At 46.3% G+C, this 10,899-nt stretch overlaps 1 protein-coding gene across 2 annotated transcripts in view; it reads right to left on the bottom strand.

The window, feature by feature from the left end:
- TFDP1 (transcription factor Dp-1) overlaps positions 1 to 10,616 on the bottom strand; it is a 239,762-nt gene extending 229,146 nt beyond the window's left edge. The window contains exons 1-2 of one of the 2 annotated variants that reach the window (XM_082246262.1): positions 10,061 to 10,616; positions 6,298 to 6,377 (exon numbers count right to left, since the gene is read on the bottom strand). In XM_082246262.1, the coding sequence (XP_082102388.1) occupies positions 6,298 to 6,309 (12 nt within the window). In that variant the 5' untranslated portion in view covers positions 6,310 to 6,377; positions 10,061 to 10,616. The other variant, XM_082246263.1, reaches the window with a different exon arrangement.
- Positions 10,617 to 10,899: the final 283 nt, after the last annotated feature.

The raw sequence follows: 10,899 nt of genomic DNA on the forward strand, positions 1-10,899 counted from the left end.
GCATGCAGGACTGATCGGTTTCCATCAGCAACCTGATCACCCTTTGCAACTTCTCCAAGGGGTGAAAGACCCTCGCAAGAGCGGAGTCGAGAGTCAGCCCCAGATAAGTGACCCGTACGGATGGCTATAGAGCAGATTTCTTGAAAATTATCATCCACCTGAATTCTTGAAGGGTCTGAACTGTAATATAGATGTTATCCAACAGATCCGAATGAAAGTCTGCTCACAACAGATCGTCCAGATAGCTCAAAACTGAGATTCCTCGCCAACGTAAGAAGGCCAACACAGGGGCCAAGACCTTGGTAAAAACTCTGGGAACGGAGGCGAGACCAAAGGGTAATGCCACAAATTGAAAATGCTCACTGATGTCCCTCGAATATGGGGACGTGGAGATATGCATCCTTGATATTAATGGAGGCCAGAAAATCCCGGATTTAAGGATGCCACCAAAGAACGAATGGACTCCATTCGAAACTTCTGCACCCGCACAAAGTGGTTCAGAGCCTTAAGATCCAGGATTGGACACACCTTGCCCTCCTTTCTAGGCACTGTGGACAGGTTTTAGTAGAAACCTTGAGAGCATTCCTGCGGAGGAACCAGCACGATCACTCCTTAAGCTAGGAGGTCCTTCACAGCTTCCCGAAGATCTTTCAAACACTCTGGAGACAGGTAAAGATTTGACTGAAAAATCCCTGTCCCACAGCCGGGACCAAAATTAAATTTTGTACCTGGAACAAATCAGTTTGCAAACCTATTTGTCTTGAACAAAGGATGTCCAGGGTTCCTGAAAGAAGCGCAGACGTCCCCCCACCTCAGAAACGGATGAGGGCGCCCCTTCATGCTGAAGAGGACTTGTCCGCAGCACCGGACTGACTGGTCTTGGACTTGCACCAGTGCTTCTTAGACCCTCCAGAAGCTCTGATTGGCTTACCTTTTTCTTGCATCCTGGGGGCACAAAAAAAACGTCTATGAGCAGCAAAGAAGGGCCCCCTGCTTAGCACGGGGTATTTTACCTTTGGGGGATTGAGGAAGAAGAGTACTCTTCCCACCAGTCAGACCCTTGATCAACTCATCCAGTGAGTAGCCAAGCAAATGCTCTCCCAGAAAAGGGAGATCCGTCAGGGCTTTCTTGGAAGCTTATTCAGCCGACCAGCTCTTCAGCCAAACCCCACAGCCGAAACTCTGGCCACCAGGGGAGTCGCATCCAGGGACGCATCACACAGGAACACCAGGGACTGGGCCATCTGTTCCACAAGTTCCATCAGTTCTGGAGGAACTACGTCAGGGTCCAAGTTCCTTTCAAAATCCTAACCCATTCCGTAACCGTCTGCGATACCAAAACAGGAATAAGACCGGTTTCAAAATAGAACCCGCCAACACGTGAAGATGGCGGGAAAGGGATTCCACCTGCCTATCCACCGTATCCATAAAAAACGGGGAATCTTCCACAGGCACAATGGTAGATTTGTTCAACCTGAAAACAACCTGGAAAAGGGGTGGTCCACCTTAGGAGACAGTATCAGCAAAAGGATACCGGCATTTAAAGCATTTTGGAACAACTAGCACGTACTTAACGTGCCGCCGTTGGTCATTCACAATATCATTAATATTCTCGTTAGAGGAAAAACCTTGCCAGACTTTTGGGTCTTGCGGGAGCCAAAGGCCACCCATGTCCCTGCCGGTGTGGGCTCATCAGCCAATATTCAAGTTTAAAATAAGTCCCAAAAATATATTGATTAATATATGAATAGTTGAATCAACAGAAAAGTCCAAACATTCAGCCAAAAATCCACAGGTGTAGACAATAAATGAAGTTTCTGCTTACCAGATGTAGCAGTATAACGAGCCTTAAGCATAGTTAGCCAAGCCAGATGAAGATCTATGAGGGATTCCTCACCAGCGATAGCCGTCCCAGGATCACAATTAGGTGGATATTGGAGTGGAAAAACAAATGCAAAAACATAGAGTGATACTGTATAATAAAGGTGTATAATAACCACTCCCGTGTGTATCAGAAAAGAAGAGTGCTAATAGAAACCACCACCATCACAGGCTGCTGCTTACCAGAATAAAAGTAAATATGGCAAATCCAAAGCAATCCCAAATGAATGAAATAAGCCGTAAGATGAGCCACCACCTTATTCCCAATTTAATTACCAGATTTGTGCAGATATATCAAGCGTATAAGATCACTCAGATAGCTCGTGACCCCATTAGGACCTTCACCATAAATCCCTGCTTACCAGAAATAAGCAAATTAATGCATAAATCACAAGTCCGGATGGCACTGGATATGGTATCCTATCCCCTGTGAACGGTCCGGTCCCTTGTTGAATAGAGGCTGACCCACAAATATGGCTCCGAGGTTCACATAAAAATGATAATGGAGATGCCCATAGTGTAAAACCATTTATTAAGAGCAAAAGTTAAAAGAAATGCACTTACAGAAGAAGCATGAAAAGAAGCGCTGAATCAAAGCTGCCGGCCGGACAGCTTCAAACACCCGCCTGAGCGTCTCGTAGAGGTGACGTCAGCACGCCGCGACCTGGTCTCCATTATCATTTTTATGTGAACCTCGGAGCTATATTTGTGGGTCAGCCTCTATTCAACAAGGGACCGGACCGTTCACAGGGGATAGGATACCATATCCAGTGCCATCCGGACTTGTGATTTATGCATTAATTTGCTTATTTCTGGTAAGCAGGGATTTATGGTGACGGTCCTAACGGGGTCACGAGCTATCTGAGTGATCTTATACGCTTGATATATCTGCACAAATCTGGTAATTAAATTGGGAATAAGGTGGTGGCTCATCTTACGGCTTATTTCATTCATTTGGGATTGCTTTGGATTTGCCATATTTACTTTTATTCTGGTAAGCAGCCTGTGATGGTGGTGGTTTCTATTAGCACTCTTCTTTTCTGATACACACGGGAGTGGTTATTATACACCTTTATTATACAGTATCACGCTATGTTTTTGCATTTGTTTTTCCACTCCAATATCCACCTAATTGTGATCCTGGGACGGCTATCGCTGGTGAGGAATCCCTCATAGATCTTCATCTGGCTTGGCTAACTATGCTTAAGGCTCATTATACTGCTACATCTGGTAAGCAGTAACTTCATTTATTGTCTACACCTGTGGATTTTTGGCTGAATGTTTGGACTTTTCTGTTGATTCAACTATTCATATATTAATCAATATATTTTTGGGACTTATTTTGGACTCATTTTCACTTATGTTTTGTGTCACTTAGCGCAGCTTCCCCCATTTACTGTTTTTCTGATGTTTGTCACATATTAAGTTGCTGCTACCTTTTTTCCTTGATATTTAGCGCAGTTTCTTCCCCTCTTTTTTCCAATATTCAAGTTTCCCTCACTGAAATAATCAGGGCTTCCACCAAAGCACGTTCCCATGCTGCAGCTGAAGACAGGTCCTCTTCGCCATCTTACTTCGAGGACAGCGACCCCTCAGGTAGACGGGCATCCGTGGCGACCACATCAGCTACTGAATCAGAGGACACCACTAAAGATGGAGAAGGCAGCAGCCGTTTTTGGCTATTAACCTTTTTCATGGCAAAATCAACTTTAGTTGCCAGGCTTTCCAGAGCTGCTGAATTTGCAGCCAGCGACTGTGATCCCGACTGTCAGTCGCATAGAGTGGGTCAGAGCATGAAATTACATCCTGGATCTCCATATTCAAAGTAACAGAAAAACGGAGTACTGTCACTTAAAGAAGCTCCGGTCCCAGTTCCCATCGCAGCGGTCTGCAGAGTCCCCCTTAAATATACACTAAAAGCAGAGTGTGCAGGGATATGCCAGCAAAGTCCCCAGTACTGTAACACCACCAGAGAAAACCCTCCTGTATGGCCTGCAGCAGGAAGACGTGACCTCTGTCTAGATGTAAAAGGTCACGCTGCTAATGCAGTACCATAGGACTACACTAAAATGGTTGCCAATGCATTTTAATAGAACGCTCAGAACGGCGTGCCATGCAGCCAGGGACCCCCACAATGAAGGCCTCAAGGATCTACAACAAGACCCAGCAAGTAACAAGGTACTATTGCCACCCCCTTCAGGACGCCAGGCGCCCCAGTTACACAGCCCCCGCCGGGGGCGGGAGACAGGGCACAGAGACCGGGTACCTGACAGGCCAGGGAGATCTTTTAGGAGGTACAGGTCCTATTATCCCCAGGAGGGGGCCCACATCATCCCCCAAGGCCACCAGGGTCAAGGGGTGTCAAATTTACTCACCATAACATGGACCGGGTGGGCGCCGCTCCAGGCAGACCTCCTCCCAGCCGAAGTGGGTGAGCGACTCAGGACGTGCGAGGCGACCGCTCGGGGCGTCCCGGCGAGGCGACCGCTTGCGGGGCCGTCCCCAATATGGAAAGGGTCACCATCGTGGCGAGGCCTAGTGCGGGACTATAACCTACTCACACTCGTAGGCCAGGCTGGGGGGACCATAAGGATCTAAATTATCCAGTGCGAAACCCCAGCCGGCATTGTGTGCAGATCACCAGGAGGATCCCCCTGTACACTAGCTAGCAAGTGAGTAAAGAGAAATAAAACAAAATATTCTTAAAAGAATAAAAAACTGAGACCCGAGCAGGAAACCTAGATCCTACTCTTTCACTAGGCAGAAATAAACTGCTTGGCTGAGCAGAGGGTGTGTGATTTATGCCTGTGGGGACGGCCCCGTGGACATGTACATGTACAACTTTTTCCTGCCTAGACTACTCCTGCAGGGAGGAGCATAACCCATTCAGCTAATGAAGATGGAGGCTGCATCTGTCAATGGACGATAGATAAACTGGATTTTTGTACTTACTGTAAAACCTTTTTCTCTGAAGTCCATTGACAGACGGACTGAGTGAAATGGGTTTTTTTGTTCTAAACACTGCTTGCAACGAAACTGGAAGCTGTAGCAGAGTGTGTGGGGTTATGCCTGCAGGGACAGCCCCCCATAGGCGTGGTAAAGCTTTTTCCTGCCTAGTGTCCTATTCCTGATGGGAGTATAACCCATTGGTCTAAGATACGGAGCTGCGTCTGTCAATGGACTTCAGAGAAAAGGCTTTTACAGAAAGGGCTCTTTCACACGGGCGCTCCGTATGTCCGCAAATCATCCTATTTTTTTGCGGATGATTTGCGGACATAATGTAAGTCTATGGCATTGCGGATGTCAGCGGAATACCATCCGCTGACATCCGATTTTCCTCCTTTTAGTTCTGTTCCATTTTTTGGAAGGAAGGAAAGGAAGGAAAATCGGATGTCAGCGGTGTCATCCGCTGACATCCGCAATCCCTATAGACTTACATTATGTCTGCATATCATCCGCAAACGGATGGGATGATATGCGGGCATACGGAGCGCATATCAACAAATGTCATCCGCTCCATGAAAAAAAAAAAAAAAAAGGTCCCCCGCGGAGCTTTCACACGGAGCGGCCGTGTGAAAGAGCCCCAAGTAAAAAAAATCCAGTTTATATGCTCATATACACCGTAGGTTGTGTTTAGACGTTCGCATTTTTCAAAACATAAGATCGTACGTTTTGAAAACAATGGCTGTATGCATGCATGTGTAAATGAAAGTGACAGCGTTTACACAAATTTAGCCGCATATGTGGTTTTCAGTAATGCATCTGAATGGGCAAAATTATGCTGCAACTTTGGCTCCCAAGTGCTACAAATGTATTTTAATCTGTACAGCCATGTGAAAAAGACCTTGAATAAAACAGCAGCCTACAAATCATGGGATAAATACCATTATAGGTAACCATTGGGTTTAGTGCTGTCCTCATTGCCAAAAAAAAAAAAAAAAAAAAGTTACTAAACTTCAGTATTTATAGAAGCGCCCTCCCCCCCAAAAAATTAAACGCCAGCAGCTACAAAAACTGTAGCTGCTGACTTTTACTATTAGGGTACTTACCTGTCCAGGCATCTAGAAGTGGCCATTTTAGCTGAGGGAAACTGGCAGTGAAGTCTTGCGGCTTCACAGCCGGTTTTCCCTACTGCGCATGCGTGGACCATGCTCACTCAATGGGCCAGTGCAGGGGTTGGGGGGGATAAGCAGAGCTTCCCCTTTTGAGTAGAGCTCTGCTTTAAAAATATTTAGAACTGTATTTTGATAGAAATGTCCTACTCCACTTCAACAGCATTTTGACTAGTTAATGTACTACGTACAGCTTATTAGCCAAATTTATAAAGAAAAGTTTAAAACAGCAAAGCTTCAACAATTAGACAGTCACATCATCGTAAAGGAATAAAGTTAAGAAGCAATGCCAATTTTAACTCACATCTTTTGCCATTATACCAGATGGCTGAAATCAGATAAACAGGGCCCAACTTGGCAGGAACGCCACCCAAGGTGATTGCTCTGTTAAAACAAAAAAATGGAAATATTCTTAGTGTCAAAAGCACACAATGGGGAGTGCAAAATCTTCCTATCCTAACATACATTTACATCAATAAAAGCACATTGCTGCAATTTATCAAAAATATTTATAAAAAAAAAAAAAAAAGATATAAAAAAACTAAAATTATATATATATATATATGATATAGAGATACACACACACTTATTTTTAGGATACAGGATTTTTATAGCGCCAACAGTTTATGCAGCGCTTTACAATGTCGGGGGGGGGGGTACAATTACAGTAGGAATAGGAGGAGATATACAAACACGCATATATACACACACCGGCCACATTAGATACACTGGCTCAATTGCTTGGTAACACAAATTGATAAATCAGCCAATCACATAGCAGGAACTCAATGCATTCAGGCATGAAAACAATGACCTTCTGAAGTTCAAACCGAGCATCAGAATAGGGAAGAAAGGGGATTGTGGCATGGTTGTTGGTGCCATATGTTCTGGTCTGAGTATTTTAAAAACTGCTGATTCTACTGGACCTCACACACAACCATTTCTACAGTTTATAGAGCATGGTCGAAAAAAAAAATATATATATATCTAGTGGGAGGCAAATGTGTGGACAAAAATGCCTCGTTGATGTCAGAGAAGAATGGGTAGACTGGTTTGAGATGATACAAAGGAAACAGTAACTTAAATAACCACTCTTTAAAACCAAGGTATGCAGAATTCCATCTCTGAACCTGCATCACATCAAACCTTGAAGCAGATGGTCTACAGCAGCAGAAGATCTCACCGCGTGCCACTCCTGTCAACAGAAAACTGAGGCTACAATTCGCACAGGCTCACCAAAACTGGATAATAGAAGATTGTAAAAACGTTGCCTGGTCTAATGAGTCTCAATTCAGCTGCGACTTTCAGATGGTAGGGTCAAAATTTGGCGTAATTAACATGAAAGTGGGGATCCATCCTGCCTTGTATCAACCGTTTCAGGCTGGTGGTGGTGTAAAGGTGTGGGGGATATTTTCTTGGCACACTCTGGTCCCCTTAGTACCAATTTAGCATTGTTTATGCCAAGGTCTACCTGGGTATTCGTGCTGACCATGTTCATCCCTTTATGACTACAGTGTACCCATCTTCTGATGGCTACTTCCAGCAGGATAATGCACCATGTCACAAAGCTCAAATCATCTCAAACTGGTTTCTTGAATATGACAATGGGTTCACTGTACTCCAATCACCAGATCTTAATTCAATAAAGCACCTTTAGGATGTGGTGGAGCGGGAGATTTACATTGTGGCTGTGCAGCCGACAAATCTGCAGCAACTGCATGATGCCATCATGTCACTATGGAGCAAAAGCTCTGAGGAATGTTTCCAACACCTTGTTGAATCTACTGTATGCAGGAAGAATTAAGGCAGTTCTAAAGGCAAAAGGGGGTCCAACCTGGTACTAGCAAGGTGTGCATAATAAAGTGGCCGGTGAATATATATATATCTCTATTGCTCAACACTTGAAACATTAAGCAAAAAGCAGGTTGTAAACTGCCCGAGTAGCACTACAAGTGCAGACAGAATTACAATGTTGATAAAGAAAAAGAAAATTTTAAATTAGCAGTTTAGCAACAGAATATGAAAGGTGTAGAAAAATACATATAAAATATATACCATAACATACCTACACAAGCACACAACTGCAATTAAGAATATGAAAACAGTGCATGGGCCAAAGTGCAGTACCCTCAGCAACCCAGGCAGTATTCATCCTTTGCTTTTTGTATAGTCTAATTTGCTCCTTACTCAGGAACAGACAACATAACCGTACTTCCTTGGGTGATTCAAAAACTGCAGTGGCCTTTGACGGATATTATGAAAGCTGCATCCTCTGTTCTTAGGCCCCTAGCTGACAATCTAAGCTCCACCGAAGCAGAGAACCACCTCAAGAGGCCTCAGGGAAGCCACACGGTACTACCTGGCAATATGCTCCAAAGACAAACAAGAAATGAGTTTACAACTAAGACCTAGGAAAAACCTGAAACAAGTTTAGGCCTAAGTCTTACTGATTTTGATACCAAAGACATAAAGCTAAAAGATGCCATCTCGCAAAGTAAAAGTCTGGCATGCTCTTACACCTCACTTCATATGCAGCCTTTTCTGTGACACTGGTGAGAGGGGGGTCACTCCAGGTCAGGGGGATTGTATGTCTGTTTCTCTCCACTCCCTTCCACCTCCAAAATAAGCCAAGAAGCATACAGAGAGCTTGCAGGAAAGGATCATGCATGTATCTGGGAGGGAGGACGGTGTCTAATGGAAAAACACAACGCTCATGTGCAGCAGCCTGCCATGCACACAGGGGAGGGTGAGGGAGCCGAGCCTCAATCCCACCGACCCCAAGCAAAACTTCTCAATCCCCTGCAGATGTGTCCTAGTGTTAGGACACCCCCTTCCCCCTCTTCTCCACAGCAGTATAGACTGACACCCAAAAAAAAGGAAGGGGAGGCCTAAGAACTAGAGCCAAAAAGGAAACTAAGCAAAGCAGGGCTTCTCAGCCAGCAGGCCCTAAATAGTGGCAGACACTCAGTATGAATAAATGAGCAAATGGGAAAGGCATTGCTTTTATAAAAACCTGGGGCAATTAAGGTTCAAAATTAGAGGCACAGCAGACCCTTCAGTTGTTACATTAGATCTGTTTACACCAGATGATCCAAGGCATACCTATGACCAGATGATCCAAGGCATACCTATGACCAGATGATCCAAGGCATACCTATGACCAGATGATCCAAGGCATACCTATGACCAGATCTGTTTGCAGCAGATGATCCAATACATATATATGACCAGATCTGCTATCACTAAATGATTCAATGCATATATATGACCAGATCTGTTTGCAGCAGATGATCCAAGTCATATATATGACCAGATCTGCTATCACTAAATGATTCAAGTCATATATATGACCAGATCTGCTATCACTAAATGATTCAAGTCATATATATGATCAGATCTGCTTGCAAACAATCCAAGGCATATATATGATCGGATCTTCCTGCAAATGAACTAAGGCATTTATACAATCAGATCTGCTTGCACCAAATAATCCAAGGCATATATATATGACCAGATTGCAGCAGATGATCCAAAGCATCTATATGACTGGATCTGCTAGCACCAAGTGACCAAAGGCATACATGTATGTTCAGATCTACTTGCACCAATTGGTCTAAGGCATAAATTTGATCAGATTTGTGTCTAAGGCACATATACGAGATCTGCTTGCACCAGATCTAGGCATATGATCAGACCAATAATCACTGGGAATGGGGGGTATAGCAGGCAATCAGGGCAGGGAAGCAGATCCCTCTCCCCAGGTTTGACATGACAGGGCCTAGAAAAGACAAGTCGTGTGTGAGTAGGTGTAAGCAGGCAGCCATTTTCCCCGCCAGCTGTCCGGTGCCATGCTGTGTCCCTGGCTCAGGCCTGTACGGGTACACAGGAGCTGTCATCACCCAGCAGGCCCTAGCACAAACAAGCTGTGGATGGCCCCGGGCCTAGCACAGCCACCCACCGCACACCGGAGCTCCAGCAGGGAGGAGGAGTAAACAAAAGGCCCCGTCCGCCTAGCAGTGCACGGTACCCGGCTTTATTTGGCGGTTTCTCCCGTACAGGACACCAACCTCCTCCTCCAGCTCGTCCCGTGCGGCTGTAATGTGTCCACACTTCCGTCAGCACGGCGGCTTTCATGTGAGAAGGGGGAGGGGAGGCGAGGAAGGGCCGGAGACGGCGGTAGGCGAACGGCTCGTCAATAGCAGGGCATAAGAGGGGCTCCCCACAGGAATGCGGGCTGTCACGGGGTGCGAGGGGCAGAGGCGGACAGGGCCGGGCTCCGGGGGTGCAACATCCTCAATGGCGGGAGCTCGCCCACTACTTATCGCACGGTCAGGGCTAATCCCCCGGTCTCTCCCTCTCCAGCTCGTGACTACCCCTCGCCGCCTGTGGCTGCCGCGAGCCCTGCACGCGGTGTCCGCGCACACTGCCGCGAAAAGGCGCGCAAGGCTTGGAAAAGCGGAGTTGTGCGGGCGCTGGTCCCCCTCTAGGGCCGCGTACTAGCACGGTCCGTCCCAGGCCCTTCTTCTCTTCCTCCTCTCGCTGTATCCTCCCTTCTCCGTCACCTCAAACAAAAAACCGAGCTTGGCGGCGTCTGGACGACCTGCGCGCTCATTGGCTGCCAGCTGTTTCGCGTCAGCCAGCGTGACTCCGCCCCACGCCGGCTCCGGTGGCCAGTTCTCCATTCTGTTTGGGTGGAATCGTGAGGAGTCGTGACGACATGGCCAGTTGCGAATCCGCCGGGCGCTGATTGGCAGTGAGCCACATCAGTGAAAGGGATCGAGGCGTGGCTACGGAAACTCGTGCACGAATGTTTGACGTAACCAACCGCCTGTATTATTTACCTGGATATGGTTGCAGGGAACCTCTTCCTGGCAGCAGGGGGCCGGGGATAGTTTGTTGTGTAGCG

Source organism: Pelophylax lessonae, assembly GCF_965119305.1.
Source record: "Pelophylax lessonae genome assembly, chromosome: 2".
Lineage (NCBI taxonomy): Eukaryota > Metazoa > Chordata > Amphibia > Anura > Ranidae > Pelophylax > Pelophylax lessonae.